General features: G+C 38.4%; 2 protein-coding genes across 3 annotated transcripts in view; one reads left to right on the top strand and one right to left on the bottom strand.

Annotated features, from left to right (window-relative positions):
- LOC136857105 (serine-rich adhesin for platelets) overlaps nucleotides 1–3,266 on the bottom strand; it is a 59,240-nt gene extending 55,974 nt beyond the window's left edge. The window contains exon 1 of one of the 2 annotated variants that reach the window (XM_067135504.2): nucleotides 3,136–3,266. The gene's annotated coding sequence lies outside the window, so the exon portion shown is untranslated. Of the gene's footprint in view, nucleotides 1–2,922; nucleotides 3,014–3,135 lie in introns of those variants that run through there. The other variant, XM_067135503.2, reaches the window with a different exon arrangement.
- Nucleotides 3,267–3,570: 304 nt separating this feature from the next.
- The window catches only part of LOC136857104 (membrane protein BRI3), a 45,548-nt gene continuing 28,299 nt past the window's right edge, over nucleotides 3,571–20,819 (top strand). The window contains exons 1-2 of the mRNA XM_067135502.2: nucleotides 3,571–3,941; nucleotides 18,078–18,244. Of these exons, the coding sequence (XP_066991603.1) occupies nucleotides 3,875–3,941; nucleotides 18,078–18,244 (234 nt within the window). The 5' untranslated portion in view covers nucleotides 3,571–3,874. The remainder of the gene's footprint in view (nucleotides 3,942–18,077; nucleotides 18,245–20,819) is intronic.

The following is a 20,819-nucleotide window of genomic DNA, read 5'->3' as shown; positions in this document are numbered from 1 at the left end:
ATAACAATCTCCGCTTCCTTAAACTTCATCCATGCTGCATTTACCAGATCCCACACATCTCAAACTATGTTGGTACTTATACTCTGCTTGCCTTACGTTGTTAGTACCAACGTGAAACACTACCACCTTCTCCTTTCCCTCTTCCTTGTCTGCCTCAACCTGATTCCTGGATAACACTCTACCCTGGTTCCCTTTCCTTCACACACTTTCCCCACATGTGTAACGATGGAATCCCACATGACCAGGGCCTCAACCCTACCCACCTCATTTGATCCCCTTCCCTCCTGGTCAGCCCTATCTTCTCTCACTGCATTTTTATGTCATTTACTGGCACGTAAAAGAACTCCTGCAGGAGAAAATCCCGGCACCTAGACGTCTCCAAAAACCGCAGCAAAAGTAGCTAGCGGGACGTAAAAACAATAACAATATTATTAGAAAATATTTTCCGGTTAATCCGAAAAGACTCTGGTCCTAATGAGTTTGGATTATCGAGACTCTACTGTATACTTAAGTAAGACAGAAACACGTGTAATGGCTTTAACTTACATGCTTCATTATAAAGTATATAGACTCTGCTTGTCAGAATGTATGGACAAATGTTAGTCTCAAAGACAGCTATAGTTCATTCCACGTTAAGAAAACAGTACTGCTCTTACAAACCTACAAGGAGTGAACAGACCCGCTCCGAGACACCCATAATTCCTCATGATTAAGGGATATTATACAGTACTTTGTAATGTATTATGAAAGACAGATAAAAAGGATGAGGCATTTTTGCCCGTGAGTTATTAAACTAACTAAATAACATTTTATTTTTCATAAATATATTCGTAGGTAGGAAGCACAATGGTGGGAACAGCCATCGCTTCGTTGCCTTCCTTCATTTTCCTTCTGTGTTGCTCTGGTACAAGCCTTGTGTAGTCCTTCACTTTGTGAACCGCCGGCAGCTCACTTCTGTAGTAAAGTCACCTACAGTATTTATTTGTTGCGTGTGTGTTTTTAGGCTTTAAATCAGTGTGTAATTGTCTTGTGTTGAATGAGAGTTGGTTTATATTGCTGAGGTTTGTACGTGCCATAGTGTACCTCTGATTCCATACAAACTAAAAATAGCTCCTGTAAACTCCCCGTACCCCTTACTTCATAAAAGTAATTTGCAGCTTAGTTTCTTCCGCTTTTTATCTTGAACTTAAATAGTGAATTTCACTAATTTATGTGCCGCTGTTTACCCATGATGGTGATGAGCAGAGCCGTTTGATATGGCAACCCTGTTGTCATAAGACCAATACTGTTTTCTTAACACGGAATGAACTTGGTGAAATAACTACTACTTATGTGCTCTTTGCCTGGTGTAGTCATATTATAATAAGGAATAGTAAAATAGCAGAAATATGTAAAAAAAACTCTGGGAAGACTAGTCCCCCACTAATTAAAAAGACCATGGTCTAAGTCTATCATTCTTCTGGTGACTTTAAACAACCCTAATCTGTCCTTTCCTTGTCATTTTCAATGGTCTTTTCATTTTCAAGTCTTGAGTATCGCTGTCTAACTTTGACTTTATCCCACCTATGCTTCTTCCTAGAACATCATCGTAGGTTATGCACCAACAAAATGTTTCTGAGCTCAGATGTGGCAACACTCTTCACAGTACAAGGCCATAATGCTCTAATAATGGTTTTCACAAATATCCATGGAATGACCAAGTGATGATGATGTTTGTAGTTTGAAAGTGCCTAACAACTAGGTCATCTGTCCCTAATGATACAAGGTGCAAAGAAATTAAACTATAGCCTAATTAAAACTTCAAAATGTATCCACTGACTAGAATCTAAAACGAATTATGATGAAAAAATGACCATCAATGAATCGGATTCACAATGCCTTACTTTCTGGGATGATGTTTGTTGTCCAAAGGGGTCTAAAATCCAGATGACCAAGTGATGTCTGTGTTGGAAAAAACAAAAAAACCACACAGTCCAGCTAGTTGTATAAGTCAGTAAAGGAAGTCTGGTGCAAAGTGAGTAGCCATCTCTTGGTGGATGTAGTCAATAAATAAATCTACTGTCATGGGTCTCTTGCATTTAAACATTCTTAAATGTCAACCGACAGCATCAAGGTTCAACCTTTCACACAGGACACGAGCACCTTACCAACTAGGCCTATTGGTACCCTATGCAGCTGTTCTTGTTCAACAGATACAAGCTCTTACGTTTATGGACTTTAGTCATTTTTCTTTGTTCCAAGTTATTATTTATTAATTTTTATGTATTTAGGTTGGGTAATCAACAATCATCCAAGCTCTTTGTAATGCCACCTGGATTCCCACATTTGGTCAGGTAGGGCCTAATGTCAGTAGAATACGCTAGGCTATATGAACATTTAACAATATTGTTTTGATGATGATAACATTAATTGTATGTCCTCAGGTATCAAATAGCAGTCCTGGAAGTGGACAGCAATGATGAGGAGAGCCCATATCCAATGTTGAGGTAGTATGAAGGATACCCTATGCTATAAAGAGTTAAGAGTATAAAATAAAAAAATAAACAGTAACATATTCCCCATGCATGGTACAGAGATGTAATCTTCTCCTTTGACCAACCATCTGGAGGTAAATCAAACCTATCATAACCATAAGCTCTTTCTAGCTTGCCACGGTCATCAGCACATTTTAAACATGTGAATCTGTATTCAAAAGCTGGTCCTTTCACTTTCTCAATTCTCAACAATCAAATACAGAATCATATTCATTTCTGTAACAATATTAAATGCATAGTGAATAAGTAAACTGTCACTTTATATCAGGCCATTCTTTTGTCTACAAAGATCACCTAAATACAACCTCTTTAGGCAGAACTTCTACAGTATAAACAAATCCCTAGCAAGATGTTAGTAACAGTATAAATATCACTTGCAAATCTTTACACTAGTTAAGTGTTGTCATCCAGCAATTGCAGTGCGGTTAGCGGTTAATGAAGGGAACTCGGAAGTGATGAAAACATATCTCATCTCAAAGAAGATATCAATTTAGATCACAACACAATTTGTTGTCACAGAGAAGTATACAATTAAAAAAAAAAAAAAAAAGGAAGCCATGCAGCACAATCTACCCCAAACTTCACCGGTAAATAAATTTACCATTGTATGACACAATCACACGTTAACACGAAACGTTATCATGGAGATACGGCAGTTGTTTCATTCTGCAAATCAACAAAAATATATGAAATACGGTAATAATAAATACTGAGTTGAGATACAATCACAAATCACATGTAAATAATTATTCCAAGTCACAACGAAAGTCAACGATAGATGGCAGTCCATTTCTCAACGTAAACTCGCCGGGACACGGTGTTATCAACGTACGTAACATTGTCCAACAAAATTTTAAATCAAACTTTGGCGGTTGCCAGTCATCCACTAGTCATAATCAACTATCTTACGCTAAGAACAATATCATATACCTGTTAAATCTTTCTCTATTTGCACAGTCTCTTGGCGCCTGAACTAAAAGCGTCTCCAAAAGAAAACGTGCGGTAGCGGTAATGTTGGTACCCATGTGTTAGTAACATCACTGAGGATCAACAACAAAATTATGCGCATTTAATAACAAATATTTAGCGAAGGTTGTGTTTACAAAGTTTACTCTATTCACTTCCAAAAGTGAAAGACATAACCAACCAACGCGAACATGGTGGCTCATTCTATACAGTTAGGTTGTTAGGGAACCATCTTTACAAATATGTGTTATCTTCATTTTTGAACAACTTTGTTTTTTCCTTCCGCCTAATCATATGATCACTTATCACTGACAGCTCGACAGCTAGAGATTGACTGACTGTGAATCATTCGTTTGAGGAGGAAAGAGGTGTATATGACCAGCAATATGGATCAACCTCCTGGATATGACAAGCCACCGCCGTATACTCCACCACCTCCAGGTAACAATTTATGACGACCATGTTCTTCATTTATATCGTGGAAATCTTTCATTACATCTGCTGGAGGGCTTCATTACGTAACTTTTGTTAATTAACACATCCAGTAAAATGATTGTAATAGTATAAAATGTCTAATAAATATATTACCTGAATATAATATACGTTTAACACTTACATTTATTTTAAGGGGTTCATCAAGATGTGTGAAGTGGGTGGAGCTGTCACAATTGATGCATTCCTTGTGATACATGCTAGGTCTCGTGGGCCTATGGTAGGACTACGTACTGCGATCTTCTTTTTTAATGTTTTTATAGATCGGTGTTTGTCAGTATGTACGACAATGAAGGCTAATTGTTATATTGGTGTCCCTCATGATGGGGACTGAAATTCTATACCTAATCCTGCTCCTAACTTTCTGTTAAAGATCGAATCTTGGAACAATAAGAATGTCAATTATTATCATAAGTAAACCGGCTTTTGATTCTTTTACTAATATGTACTCTTACCTCTTTCATTATCCAGGTTGGTAAGCCTCTGCGGCTGAAATAAGCACGTCCTTAATATTCTGTATGTAACTTGCAGTGTGCCTTCTATTCCTGGTTTACCATGAAACCATTAAATGTTGATTCTGTCATCCCTGAGAACACCCTTTGTTTCTAGTTATTATTTTGGTTGTCCATTGTTTTCCTCGATGTACCAGTGTCTTCCATTCTCGTGTATCAACCTACCAGAGGAACAGCTTTATAATCAAAGTTTCTTCAAATGTATTCATTCCTAACTTGGCTTTTATATCTTTTTCTGAATATTGTGTTGTTGAAGAATGCCCAAGGAGTGATTGATTGGCTCGCTATGAGTTCCACCATCACTTTTCTTAGAAAGCTTGGGAGGCACTGAAGACACATACTAGGGAAACAAGAAGTGAGGCAGTTTTCTATTGCTTTCCTGTTTTACCCAGAAGATGCTAACTTATTACTTATCAGTTTTTCAAGCTCACTGAAACTTAGGCCTACAAAAACAATTGACTGTCCCTATAAGCTATAGTTTCATATCATCAATCACAAAGACTGGTAGCGAGGGAGTGGCTATGGGGTTTGGGTCACATAGCTGTCAGCTTGTATTTGGAAGATAGTGGTGGTGATGATGAAGATGGTTTCCCATCTTCACACCAGGCAAATGCTGCATCTGTACCTTAATTGGATGGCTTTCATATAAAAGAAACCAAAGTCCGTTCATTGAAAACTGAGAAAAAGCTGTTTAACATTATCTTAAAAATGAAAAAAATTAGAAACCCACTTTCCTTGGGGAAAAAATATTACAATAACTTTAGGTAGGCCTACGTATTAAGTTGTTTCACTGTTACAAATTCCATTAAAATTCTCCTCTCATAGTTGGATCATTAAAAATGACTTGTTGGTTATGTTTAAATAAATTCAAATATTTATTTAAGAGGAACCAAATAAAGTTTAGTAATAGATCGTTGGCTTTTAATATATTCCTGAGGCCGATGACCTTCGATGTTAGGCCCTTAAAACAACAAGCATCATCTAGCAATATATTCCTTTTGTTAAAAAAGAAGCCAGTGTCAACTCAGTTAATGTAAGCTGTTTGAAGCTTTTTGGTCTGTCAAAAATATTAGAGAGATGTGCATATCACTATGGTAAAGCAAAAAAAATGTTTACCCTGGGTTTAAAATGAAATATGAAAGTTGCAAAATGAGTTAATATTCATTTTTGATAGTTCCTATGCATGCCTTTCACTGTATCTTGCATACTTTTTTCCAGCTTCTTGCACTGTCCTTAGATGGTTTCATCTTCATCATCATTTTACAGTTCCAGTTTCCCGGGTACTGTTGGCGAGCCTCTTCCATTCTGTTTTATTGAGATATGTTCTGTTGTTAATGACGTCCTCCAGTGTCCTTCCCCGATCTGCAATGTCTATTCAGTGGGTTCTTGGTCTTCCCACCATCCATTTCCCTACCACATGTCGCTCCAAGTTAACATATGCTGTCTTTGTTGGCTCCATCCTCATTACATGCCCAAACCATCTCAGTTTGGACATGCTGATCTGATCTAACAATTATGTAACAATCCCAGCTTCCTTCCTAACCACATCATTCCTCAACTTGTCCAGTTTGGTTTTTTTATTTTGGACCTAAGGAACTTCATCTGGGATGCCTGCAACTTTGATGAGTCTTTCTTAGTGAGGGTGCAGGTTTCATTACCATAGGTTAAGATTGGTATGGAGTACTGATTGAACATCACCAGCTTTGATTTTGTTGGTACTTTGGGATCCCAGAGGAGTGTTCGTACTTGCTGGTAAAAGTGAGGGCTCTTCTGCACTCTATTTGCCACCTCCTTTGTGACTACAGTAGTGTAGCTCGAGATATTACACTGCCAAGGTATGTAAAGCTTTCCACACTTTCTAGTGGATGGTTTCCTAGCATGATGTTCGCTGGTCGTCCCTCTCTGTTTATTGCCATCACTACTGTTTTGAGTTCACTTATCTTGAGATTGGGGCTGATGACCTTCGATGTTGGCCCGTTAAAACAACAAGCATCATCATCTTGAAATTGAACTCCTGGAACTTAACCTTCCATTCATTGAGTTTCGACTGTACTTGTTCCTCAGTTTCTCCCCAGATCATAACATCATCAGCAGAGGCCATTGCATTTAGTTCACCAGAGGTTTTCTTGATGTTCTTCATTCTAATTTCTAATTTAATTGTTCTTCATCATGTCATCCATGATGGTGATAAACAATAATGGGGATAGTGCACTGCCTTGCTGGACTCCACTTTCGGTCTTGAACTAGGATGAATGTCCATCACCCAGTCGCACACAGTTGGTACAGTTCTCTTACAGCATCTGAACTTTCCTCACCAGTCCCTCTGGCACATTCCTTTTTCTCAGGCATTCCCATATCTTCTCTCTTGCAATGCTGTCATATGCCTTCTCAATGTCAAGGAAAACCATAAACAGATCATTGCCTTTTCCCCAATATTTTTCCATTAACATACGGACACTGAATATTAGGTCTGTTGTGGACCTGTTAGGCCTGAAGCCATACTGTTCCTCTCCAAACTGTGCTTCTGTTTCTGGGAGGTACCTCTGTGCAGGTTTCAACAGCTGGTTCTTTTGTTCATTGATCTGCTTCTGTCCTGTTCAATAGGCGATCAAAATGATTCCTCAGAACCTCTCTGATGTCCTCTTCTTTCATCCTGATGCCATATTGTCTCAACCAACTGTAGGCTTACCTTAGTGGTAATAGTTTTCTCTTAAATTTTCTGTTTCACTACATCCCACAGATTATCCAACGGATTCATGTCAGAGCTGTTATAATGCCATTTTAAAATTATTTTGTGTAGAAAGGATGTCACATTTTTTCTGTACAGCATGTGACCCATGCTGCATGAAAATCTACTGATTTGATCCATGCCACTCCTTTATTTGAGACCCCTGTGCATGGGGGCAGTAGAATAACACCCACAGTATCCCCTGCCTGTCATAAGAGGAGACTAATAGGGGCCTCAGGGGCTCTGAACTTTGGAGCGTGGGTTGGCAACTATGGGGCTCTCAGCTGAGCTTTTTCATTGCTTCCACTTACCTGTGCCAGGCTCCTAACTTTCACCTATCCTGGTCGACATCCCTTGGTCAGCTCTTGTTCTTTTCTGACCCCTACGGTATTAAGAGCACTCGAGGCCTACGGTGTCTTTCATTTCCACGCCCTTTGTGGCCCTTGTCTGTCTTTGGCCGATACCTTCATTTTTTGAAGTGTCGGATCCCTTCCATTTTTTTCTCTCTGATTAGTGTTATATAGAGGATGGTTGCCTAGTTGTACTTCCTCGTAAAACATTAATCACCACCACCACCACCACCTTCATTTGAGGGAGCAGTCTTTTAGATATTGTTCATGCCTCATTGCACCATCCACAAATCACAACCTTCCAATTCCATGCCATTTAATGCACTCTATGCCATGATGCCATAGTTTGTTGGACACGTTCCTAGTGGAATTCCTGGCTTTTCTTCCTCCGGACATACAGGGCAGATTCTTCCGTGATGCAGAAGATAGATTCATTACTAAAGTACACCTGAACCAAAAGCGAAGTATTTAGGCCACTTGGTTACACTGTACTTAGTGATAAGTTGTCTTTTTGAACTGTTAAGCTGGATAATATTTTTCACCTTGCAATTAAAAAAACAAGAGGTGCTACTGCATTGATGAACTGTGGAAATCTTACAGTCAAGTTTGTTTGTTTGTCCAACCCTTGTCCCATTTCTCTGCAGGGTCAGGTGTGTGGTGAGATGAATCTGTTGTGGCACGTTTTTATGACTGGATGCCCTTCCTGACGTCAACCTCATCAGAGGAGTTGAGATGAAATGAATGACGTGATATATAATGGTACGAAGGGAGAGAGTGAAACCCAGTGATTACAAATTGTATACCACCACCTTCCTTCTCCCGCTGGCCAATATTCTGATGGAGAAAATTTTTCTACCAAGGGACTCGAACTGGCTAACCACAGTGTCAGACCATTTAGACTTCAACGCCTTAACGATCATGGCCCCAGGCGGGTTTACAGAAATTAATATATGAATAGTAACACAGTAAGGTTTCCACCTATTCAGTACTAATATGTATTTACAATGTTATAAATTACATGGAACTAGTTTCGACCCGCCTAGGGGTCATCATCAGCCATATTAAAGCATACATAAGTATTTTGTCGACTCCTAAAAACATGTTATTTTTAACTGTAATAATCGTATGGATTTTATAATTTATAAAGTAAAGTTTGGTAATGAGATGAGAAATGTTAGTATGGTACAGGTGAGTAGTATTATTATTTACTACTCACCTGTACCATACTAACATTTCTCATCTCATTACCAAACTTTACTTTATAAATTATAAAATCCATACGATTATTACAGTTAAAAATAACATGTTTTTAGGAGTCGACAAAATACTTATGTATGCTTTAATATGGCTGATGATGACCCCTAGGCGGGTCGAAACTAGTTCCATGTAATTTATAACATTGTAAATACATATTAGTACTGAATAGGTGGAAACCTTACTGTGTTACTATTCATATATTATTCTCAGTTCAGTACGGACCAACAACATGAAATTCATAACCCTTGATTACAGAAATTACTCAAGAACTGTATTAAATAATATTCTCCCATTTTTCTTGTATTCAACACTCCAATCTTTTAAGGAATTTGCCCACTGGATCCTCTCAGCTGCTTCTGTGGTTGTAATCTTGGCTTTTCTTGCTCTGTGGATGTCTCCAAAAACTGTAGTAGTTAGTGGGATGTAAAAACAATACTATAATCAAACCTGCAAGGCCAGAGTAGTTTTCTAGCTCTTGCAGGAGAAATCTGTACCACACACTTTTCCTTAATCATAGATAATTCCCTGCTGGTTGCTTGCCGGTTAGCTATTGCAAGATTATTGAGATTCTTTTTGGATCTTGCTGTTAGCATTGGCTGCCTGCCAAATTTTCCAGTACAGATTTGCTGGTATATGCAACCACCATCATTACTTTTCTTGATATTAATCCTGCCTTGTTGAGAAATACAGAGTCTTACAGCTGTATGCAGTTTTGTATAACTTCGTGCTTCCAGTAAGGCCCTAACAATGCTTATTTTTCATAGTGAAAGGTCCCTCCTCCCCACAAGCTAAAAATGTCTTTGGTTTAAAATAATACAAGTTCAGAACACAAATCCTGCTAAAGAAATACATTGCTTAATTTGTTGTGACTTATGATATGTCTTCTGGGATGCTATGCAAGAAATGTTACTTACAAAAATGTTGGGTGCAAATGGTGGCAACACTGATCTTGTTTTGCAATTGTTTATCTTCACCTCTTGAGCCCACGTGGTATATGGTGTTGCTTATATAAAGTTTCTGAAGGGATTTGATCCATTATTATTGAATTTGAGTTTAAGTATGTATAGTATGATGTTATATAGTTATGTTACACACTTCTTTTGTACGGTAGTTTATAATATTTCCTTACCAGGATTTGTTAAATATGTAATTTAGCACCTGCCATTCTTCATTGCTGAAACACGCAGTAGCATTTCCATTAAGTGAGACACAATTAGATATGACGTCATTCCAAGCAGTCAAGTCAAATGCATTCTGGTACCAACCTGCGTAGAGTAGTGGCTTTGTCACTAGCCTGAATGATAAAGTAAAGAGACTAAGAAGGAGGTGCAGGTTGAAAAGAAATAGTTAGAAATGGCTTTGGAAGTAAGGTGAAATTGAAGGAACTTACTAGGAAATTGAATCTAGCAAAAAAGTCAGCTAAGGATAACATGATGGCAAGCATAATTGGCAGTCATACAAATTTTAGTGAAAAGTGGAAGGGTATGTATAGGTACTTTCAGGCAGAAACAGGTTCCAAAAAACAACATTCCAGGAATCATTAATGAACAAGGGGAGTGTGTATGTGAGGATCTTCAAAGGCAGAAGTATAGTCAGCAGTATGTAAAGATTGTTGGTTACAAGGATAATGTCCAGATAGAGGAGGAGACTAATGCTAAAGAAGTATTAACATTTACATATGATAACTATGACATTTACAATAAGATACAAAAGTAGAAAACTAGAAAAGCAGCTGGAATTGATAAGATTTCTGGGGATATACTAAAGACAATGGGTTGGGATATAGTACTGTATCTGAAGTACTTATTTGATTACTGTTTGCATGAAGAAGCTATACCAAATGAATGGAGAGTTGCTATAGTAGCCCCTATGTATAAAGAAAGGGTGATAGACATAAAGCTGAAAATTACAGGCCAGTCAGTTTGACATGCATTGCATGTAAGCTTTGGAAAAGCATTCTTGCTGATTATATTAGACATGTTTGCAAAATAGATAAGTGGTTCGATAGAAGGCAGTTCGGGTTTAGGAAAGGTTATTCCTCTGAAGCTCAACTTGTGGTATTTCAGCAAGATGGCAGACATCCTGGATTCAGGAGGTCAAATGTACTGTATCGCGATTGACCTATCTAAGGCATTTGATAGGGTATATCATGGGAGACTACTGGCAAAAAAAAAAAAAAAAAAAAAAAAAAAAAATGCAACTGAACTAGGCAAAAGTGACTGAATGGGTGGATATATTTCTAGAAAATATATCTCAGATAATTAGAGTAGGCAAAGCTTTTTCTGACCCTGCAATAATAAAGAGGGGAATTCCTCAAGTCAGTATTATTGGACCTTCATGTTTTCTTATATATATATAAATGATATGAGTAAAGAAGTGGAATCGGAGATAAGGCTTTTTGCGTATAATGTTATTCTGTATAGAGTAATAAATTACAAGATTGTGAGCAACTGCAAAATGACCTTGATAATGTTGTGAGATGGACAGTAAGCAGTGATATGATGATAAACGGGGTTAAAAGCCAGGTTGTGAGTTTCACAAATAGGAAAAGTCCTCTGTTTTAATTACTGCATTGATGGGGTGAAAGTTCCTTTTGGGGATCATTGTAAGTACCTAGGTGGTAATACAGTATAAGGAAAGGTCTTCATTTAGGTAATCATATAAATGTGATTGAAAATAAAGGGTACAGATCTCTGCACATGGTTGTGAGGGTATTTAGGGGTTGTAGTAAAGATGTAAAGGAGAGGGCATATAATTCTCTGGTAAGACCCCCAACTAGAGTATGGGGCCATCACCAGGATTACTTGATTCAAGAACTAGAAAAAAATCAAAAGAAAAGCAGCTCGATTTGTTCTGTGTGATTTCCAACAAAAGAGAGCGTTACAAAAATGTTGCAACGTTTGGGCTGGGAAGACTTGGGAGAAAGGAGACGAGCTGTTCGATTAAGTGGTATGTAATACCAGTATAGTTGGTCCATTATTGGCCATTATAAATTTTCTAGCTAACTCATTCCTCGTTGCCAGCGTTTCGTCCCACTGTGCTAATTTGGGCTCATTATTTGGAAAATAACACACCTACCAATATTCAGAACAAATATTTCAGGTTGCCTATGGGAATCAACATCTTTATCATAAGTGGTATGTTCCAAGCTGTTAGTGGAGAGATGGCGTGGAATGATATTAGTAGACAAATAAGTTTGAGTGGTGTCTTTAAAAATAGGAAAGATCACAATATGAAGATAAAGTTGGAATTCAAGATGACAAGTTGGGAAAATATTCATTTATGGGAAGGGGAGTTAGGTATTGGAATAACTTACCAAGGGAGATGTTCAATAAATTTCCAATTTCTTTGCAATCATTTAAGAAAAGGCGAGGAAAACAACAAATAGAGAATCTGCCTCTTGGGTGACTGCCCTAAATGCAGATCAGTAGTGATTGAATTTAATTCAGCTTTTTGTCACTATCACCGTGCAGAATGACAGCCACTTTGCAGTCCTAAACTGGGGCCCTTTGCTTCATCGCAGTCCATGAGCCTTGTGCACCAAACAATCATGTCGACCGCAATAATTCTGGGAGAAAGAAACAAACAACAGTGCAGTTGTGCCTAGATGTGTCTGCTGGAAAAGAAGTCATACATTTTACTTAAACCGACCAGTTGTTTTGTTGGGGTTGCAGCCATTTGAACTAACCCCTAATTTATCTCTCTTTCTGTTTTGTAATAATCTTGTCTCTATCTCTGGACTGGTTTCTTCATTTCTCCCTTGTTCATTCACCTTCAGTCTATCACAAATATACACGCCAGTTCTGTCATTTATCTAGCCGTGGACATCCTTACCGGTACTGATATATTTCACTAAGTTCAAACCTATGTGGTCACAGACATTTTCCATAAACAAAAATCACTTGGCTGCTGTGAGCTTGCATCTGGGAGATAGTGGGTTCGAACCCCATTGTCGGCAGCCGTGAAGATGGTTTTCCGTGGTTTCCCATTTTCACACCAGGCAAGTGCTGGGGCTGTACCTTAATTAACGCCACGGCTACTTCCTTCCCATTCCTAGGTCTTTCCTGTCCCATTGTCGCCATAAGACCTATCTGTGTTGGTGCGACGTGAAGCAACTAGCAAAAGAAAAAAAAAAAAAAAAAAAAAAATCACTTGGTTCTGTTTAAAGAAAATGAGATGATAATTCTGTTTGGTAGTTGGTTCAAGTGCTTGCAGATGACAACAGCTTATATGGCACTTGGTTTTACTTACAGTAAATAAAACATGGTGTATGTTTTATGAATTCACGTGTGTGTATATATCAGCAGTGTTAAAAATGGCACTTGATTCCTTTTATATAAAAGCCACCCAGTTAATGCCACAGTCACTTTCTTCCCACTCCTAGCCCTTTCCTATCACATTGCTGCCGTAAGACCTATATGTATCGGTGCTCCATAAAAAGAATTACAAATAAAACTGTCATATCAAAGGTCAAGATCAGACAGAGAAGTTGTTGAAGGTAACAGATTTGTTCTAGTCCATACCAGAATACATTATACATACTTCAACCTGTGACAATAAAGTTCGTTAAATGAAGTCAGAACAGTCGATCCGGCAACACTGGCGACACACAACGCTGCACTTGCGTAGCAGCAGGTTTTGACCACCTGCTCCCAACGTTGTTCAGTTGAGCATCGTGTGTGTGCCGCGTAAGACCTGTTTGACACAGTGCATGTTTAGTGTGTTGGTTCTGAACTGAGAACAGGAACATGAACAAATGATCAATGTACAGTTTTGTTTTAAGTTTGGCAAGACACAAGAAACTCATGCGATGCTGGTACGTGTTTATGAAGATTAAGCACTGTCTTTGAAGTGTGTGTATGAGTGGTTTGCTCGTTTTCTAGGAGGCTGCGAAAGTGTTTCTGATAACCCCTGTAGCGGAAGACCGGCGACCGCCATCAGTGAAAAAAAACATTGAGAAGGTGAGGACATCAATCACGAACGATCAGCGATTAACTGTGCGCATGCTAGCAGATGAACTGCAGATTAACCTTGAATCCGTGTGACAAATCATTACTCAGAAGTTAGGTAAGAGGAAATCGTATTCTCGTCTTGTACCACATCAATTGACTGACGATCAGAAGCAGGCACGTTTAGAGGCTTCACAGGATTTTTGTCGAAACGGCGGATGCGACACCAAATTTCTTGAACTGTGTTGTCACCAAGGATGAAACCTGGTGTCTCAGATACGACCCTGAAACGAAACGGCAAAGCATGGAATGGCGTTCTCCGGGATCCCCTTGTCGGAAAAAGGTCAGAGCCGAAAAGTCACGCATCAAAACGATGCTAATCACCTTTTTCGATAGTCAAGGAATTATTCATAAGGAATTTCTACTGGAGGGAATGACGTTGAATGCTGCACAGTACATTGAAATTTGGGCCCGTTTCATGAAACGGGGTAGACCCCAGTATGCACAACAAGGTTCATGGTTTCTTGTCCATGACAACGCTCGCCCACACACAGCCAATATCGTCAAACAGTTCATGGCAAAAAAGGGGGCGGTGCAACTTGAACATCCCCCATACTCGCCAGATCTCAATCCTCCAGACTTCTTCCTATTCCCGTGACTCAAACTTGCTTTGAAAGGAAAGAGATTTTACAATATTCCTGACATTTAACATAAGAAATTTCGTCTTAATTTATCCATATTGAACTGAGTTTACAAATACTTATAAAATCTGGAAGGTTCAATATAAAAACAATGTTGTTTGATTGTATTACAACATAATAACTTTATTAGCAGTACTAGTTTCGATGTTTTTACAACTCCATCATCAGCTGCGTTAAAGTTTCTTTTTACTTTAACACAGCTGATACATACACCATGTTTTATTTACTGTAAGTAGAACCAAGTGACATATGAGCTGTTATCATCTGTGAGCACTTGAACCAACTATCAAACAGAATTATCATCTCATTTTCTTTAAACAGAACCATCATCAGTTGCGTTAAAGTTTCTCTTTACTTTAACGCAGCTGATGATGGTGTTGTAAAAACATCGAAACTAGTACTTCTAATAAAGTGATTATGTTGTAATACAATCAGACAAAATTGTTTTTGTATTGAATAGGTAGAGCCTTTCAGATTTTATAAGTATTTGTATTCCTGACATCCAACAAAACGTGACGAGGCTTTTGAACACCATCCCAAAGGAAGCCTTCTTGCAAAGTTTTCAGGACATGTATCGCCAATCTCAGCAGTACATAGTTATGGGATGGGACTATTTCGAAGGACAGTAAGGTCACTGTCGTGCATTGTTCATCTATGTTGATAGTACAGGACTATTCACCGAACTTGGTCACAGGTTGTAATTACATCAATGGTGTGTCGAGGAAGGCATAGACAGTGAAGTTTAATTTCAGTGAAGCACAATATTGTCATTAAAGAGATGAATATACAGGGTGAAATTAAAGTGATAAGTTATTTGAAAATTTTAGTGAATTTCATGGGCACACTACTAATGTTATAATTGATCACACTATTTGGGAAAGTGAAGCTTATAAATCTTACCTCATATGACTTCTGGAAGAGTGATGTATTAATTGCTGGGAGGAAAGACCCACCAGTCCTCGCACAGAAATATAACCTGAATCAAGTGACATTTTCCATAGGCCTACCACTGACATCATTAACCACTGCCATTGGCTGAAATTTATATGTAGTGATGGGTAGTTCGCGAATTAACTAATTCTCGAGAACTACTTCACTCGGCATAAAATCTCAAGGATAATTTAATAAAACCACCTATTCAATACTTTCCACGTTTAATGTGGTTTGAATTTATATGAATTTATGTAGACTTATCAGGTACATGTTTCACCCATTATTTTGGCATCTCCAGCCTGTAGACAACCTTTAGGTCAAGGTTTGGGACCTTTTAAACCATATATATTATAATATATGAACGTTAATAATCTCTTAAGACTAACATGCCAGTTTGTCTAATTCAGAAATGAGCAAAACATAACTGTAACATACTCAGTTATGTTTTGTTCATGTTCATATATTATACTATATATGGTTAAAAAGGTCCCAAACTTTGACCTAAAGGTTGTCTACAGGCTGAAGATGCCCAAATAATGGGTGAAACATGTACCTGATAACTCTACATAAATTCATGTAGGTTCAAACCACATTAAACGTGGAAAGTATTGAATAGGTGATATTATTAAATTATCCTTGAGATTTTATGCCTAACGTCATCTTCAATACGGAACAATAATGAGAGTTGTTACTTGTAACTACTTCGCTCCCACGAACTGTGAAGTGTTTACTCATCTCCTGAGAACTACTTCGCGAACTGTATATACAGACCAAGGAACATCATGAGTATACAGTCTGGCATCACTCCCAGAATTCAATATAGATATCATTACCAATTACGGAACAATACTCCTAAACCAGTGGTGATAAAACTAATACACAACTAACCAATGTCTAACTCTGTATGCCGAGCTAGATACCAACAGTGAAAAGTTATCATCTTGCAAGCTATATACAGATTTCCTTGGTTGATAGTTCCTATGAACTAACTTAAGTTCTATACATCTCTAATAAGAAACAAGAAACTTGTGATCTGAGAAGTGCTTTGTTTTGCTGTCGTCATCTTACAGCTACAGTTCCTGGCTGGCATGCTCACATGACCTTAACTCACTTGATTTCCTTTTGTAGAGCCATATGAAGCCACTAGTTTAAAGGAGATCTTGTTGCACATGTAAAATCACTGCTGGTGCAACCGTTGACATGCCTGACATATTTGAGGGAATGGGATGGGGTATGGCACTTTGGTGCACATTTTGTTCAGAAGTCAATTTGATCTAGAAGTCAAGCCTAATGATGAGGATAGCATTCTTTGAGACAGCCAATTTGTTCACAATTGTCTGTGTGCATTCTGCTTTTGCCCTGACGTAAATTTGTTTTATTTGTCACATTTGTTCAATATTTTTGGATGAAATGAGTGCTTAAAATGTTAATCGTAATTTTCCATTAAACTGTCACCTAAGTCCCTTCATGTATGTTCATCTCATTACTGACAAAATAGGCCTACGTAATTGCGTTGAAATGAAATGCAGCCACGTAAGGATTCCTTAACAAATTCTTCTTATTATTATTCTGTTCTCTTTGTCCAGAGAGCTCCTGGGTCGAACAATGAATTTTTTACTCCACCACTTCCTGACCTAATTTGATGTTTCATATGGGGCTATTATTATGGTGGGCTTGCTGCATCCAAAGTCATTTTATACCTAACTGTCAGGTTTCAATGAGGCCACCCCTAACATCGTGTAAAGGCACTGCATGCTGGATTTCAGTGGCATTTCCTCCCATGGAGAACCAGCATCCTCCTGAAAGAGCTCCTCCACCTGAAGCCATTGGCCTCTGTAGAGTTGGGTTATTTAAAGCCGCCCAACATTTGACATTGAGTCGCTGGCTGTATAGTCGACTCCACCCTGTAGCAATTAATCCTGACCAGACAGCATCCTGAACAAATATGTTCTGAAAATATTTCTCTGTTTGATCCCAAAGTTTGTCTAATTCAGAAATGGTCTGTGTATCTCACTGGAGATGGATCTGTAGACTATATGACCACACTTTTCTAAACTGGTAGATTTACCGTAATTTTATGATAAACCTATCTTCATCTTTGTCTTAGCATTCATCCTGCATAACAAGCCTGCTGTACTGCATTTAACTTCACACGATCTTCAGTATCGTCAGCTGTCATCCCGACTCTGATCGTATCCTCTTTGTTAACATCCCCCATAAAATTAGACATTTTTTTTTTCATATTTTGTCCAGTAAGAGGGTTACTCTAAATTTTTCTCTTATTTCTTTGTTTCTTGTGTGATCAAGCCTGGTATGACCTAGTGACCAATGTAGCATCCACATTTCTGCTTCATGGACCTTCTGTTCTTGTTTTCTAGTAATGGACCAACATTCTGTCCTGTACAGCAGCGCGTATCTCACCACAGTCTTGTAACTTTTAGACTTGAGGTACATAGGCATTTTACAGTCAGTGAACTTCTGTAACTTGCCTTCATTTCATGCAGAAAGCACTGACTCTGTTGGGTTTTCATTAAGATGCTGATAAACCTATCTTTAATTATTATGATTATGCCAACCTAGCGATATGTTCAGAAATTTTCCTTGTAGAAATTACTGGACATAAATTTTGTTCTTGTTCCCTTTTTTTTTGTCCAGGCTTTGTACCTCAAGGACCTGGTGTTGGCCAGATGCCACCAGGATATCAGCCATATCCTGGACCTACTGCTCCTCTGCCAGGTGGATATGCTCCTACATATGGAGCTACGACAATTACCGTCCAACCACAGGAGATCATCATAGTTGGGGCTTGTCCTGCTTGTCGGGTTAGTATGTTATCCATTGATAGATGTGTGTATAGAATTTTTGAACTGCCTCTCGTGCACAGTGTTCTTGAGATAGGCTCAGATTTTAAGGAAATAGCCAATTGAGTATTATGCTTTAGGGTTAAGTGCAATGATTGTTTCTCCTGGGACCATGCCATGAAACTACTAACATGTTCCCCTTCCCATCCATTGGCAAGCAATAATAATAATAATAATAATAATAATAATAATAAATGCTGCTAAATAAAAATAAATGTTCATAATCAAACTAATTAATGCAGCTGTTCAACTCAATTCTCTAGTTCTACAAGCTTAACAGTAATTGTACTGTATGGAACCTTTTTTGGGCAGGGGTCAGATGCCATCTCATCTGGAACGTTCAGGCCTAAAATAAACTGAGCTAGCTTACAGGCATACAAGAGTGCAGAAAAGAAGAAATGTTCATTCTACGGCATATGAAAATTGGCATAATTGCTGAAATAAATTTAATCTTGGTGGTAAAGAAAACAAATTATACATGAAAAACCCTGAACATAATTCTGCACTGAACATTTGGTCAACTGGACTTAAATTCAGAGGTGAATCTCCACTCAAAATTATTAAGAACTTTCATCAGGTTGGTTTTTTGTTACTTATAGTGAGTGCACCTCAGTTCATGAATATTAAAATGAATATTCCCTAACAAATATAGCATTAGTGAATGCAATGAGTCCTCCCGAAGGTATCACCACCTTGACGAAGGCAAAATACATTTTGCCGGGTGTTTGGAGGTTTGCGCGTTCAAATGATCCTTAGAGCTATGCCGGCAGGAGCACATGCTCGTGGTAGGGGCACCCAAGCCGGGCAGGTCTAAGGTGATGATCCAGACTAAGAGTGATACCCTGGTCTCCCAGGTTGGGGGTTGGGCGTAGGGTTAACTCTCCTACCTCACAAAAAGACAAATGTTATGGATACCTCAAGACATACTACAGGAAAAGCGGATAACTTGATGACGACCCGGTGAGAAAAATGGCTTAAGAGAAGGAAAAATATCATAGTAGCAACATGGAATATAAGGGCATTAAAGAGACCTGGCAAGTTGAAGGAATTAAGGAATGAACTCGATAAGCATGGAGTGAAAATATCAGCATTGCAGGAATTAAGATGGAAGGGGTAAGGGGTGATAATGTCTGGTCAATGTATCCTGATGTACAGTGGAGGAGAAGGCAGTAAAGGCACAGGATTCCTCATACAAAGTCTGTAAAGCAAAGCGTGATCAACTTTACTGCAGTCAATGATAGGATGTGCTCTTTGAGACTTTGAGCAAAATTCTTCAATTTCACAATGTTTTGTGTGTATGCCCCTACAGAAGAGGCAGAAGAAAAGGAAAAAGATGCATTTTACACCAAATTGGAGGATGAAATTAACAAAGTTCAAAGACATGTCGTGATAATGATCCTTGGAGATCTTAGTGCAAAGATTGGAAGAGAAGAGGTGTATAAACACATAGTAGGGAAAGAAAGCTTGCACGAAGTTAGTAATGATAATGGTTTGAGACTTACTGACTTTGCGAGTGGGAAGCAGATGATAAATCAAAAGAACTTGGCACCTGCGGAAAAACATAAAGGAGACATGAATATCACCAGATGGTGTAACAAGAAATCAAATAGACCATGTTATCATAGACAGGTGGCATGCATCAGACATCACGGATTTTAGAAGTTGTAGAGGTGCTGATGCTGATTCAGACCATTATCTTGTAAGAATAAAATACAAAAAATAGACTTGGCAAGGACAAAAAAAGTAAGAAGAAAGACAAAGCATAATGTAGAGGGGTCTAAAAAATGAGGAATTGCAAGAGAAATGCAAGAAGAAAATAGCAGAATCTTTGGAAATAAGAAAGGAGTTATGGGGGGGGGGGGGAGAAGGAGAAAAGGAAAGTAAATGGGAGATACTGAGAACAACTACCAGTGAAGTTGCAGATGATTCTTTGGGGAAGAAAGAATGTGTAGAGAGAGCAGAATGAGAATGCTTAACACTAATTCAAGAGAGGAATGAAGCTAGGAAAAGAATGCTTCAAAGGAGGACAAGGCAAGCAGTGGAAGAGTACAGAGAGAAGCGGAGAAGAGCCAATGAGATATGTAGATCCAAAAAGAGAGCTTTTGAGAGAAAGAGAATCGAAGAACTGGATGAAATGAAGGATAGAAATGTGGTACGAAAGTTTCATGAGAGAACAAAAGATCTTAAGAGAGGATTTCAACCAAGAGCTGTTTTCTTTAAGGACGAGGATGGAAACCTCATCAGTGACAAAAGCAAAGTGCTCGAAAGATGGCAGCAGTATTTTTACAAGGTACACAGAGGAAATAATGAGGATGATAGAGAAGAGGAAAACATCAGTGATGATGGGGAAGAAGGAGAATAAATGAAGAGTTAATAGAGCAGCCAGCAGGATATGAGAACATAATGGGACCTCGTGGATATGGTGGAAGAAATATAGAAGGTGAACATCTCCTTGACTTCTGTATGAGGAATGGGTTGGTGGTGAAAAATAGTTGGTTCAAAAAGAGGCAGAGCAATAAGATAACACGATACAGTT

Source organism: Anabrus simplex, chromosome 1 (genome assembly GCF_040414725.1).
Source record: "Anabrus simplex isolate iqAnaSimp1 chromosome 1, ASM4041472v1, whole genome shotgun sequence".
In the NCBI taxonomy this organism is placed as follows: Eukaryota; Metazoa; Arthropoda; class Insecta; order Orthoptera; family Tettigoniidae; genus Anabrus; species Anabrus simplex.
This window is presented reverse-complemented; position numbering and strand designations above follow the sequence as displayed.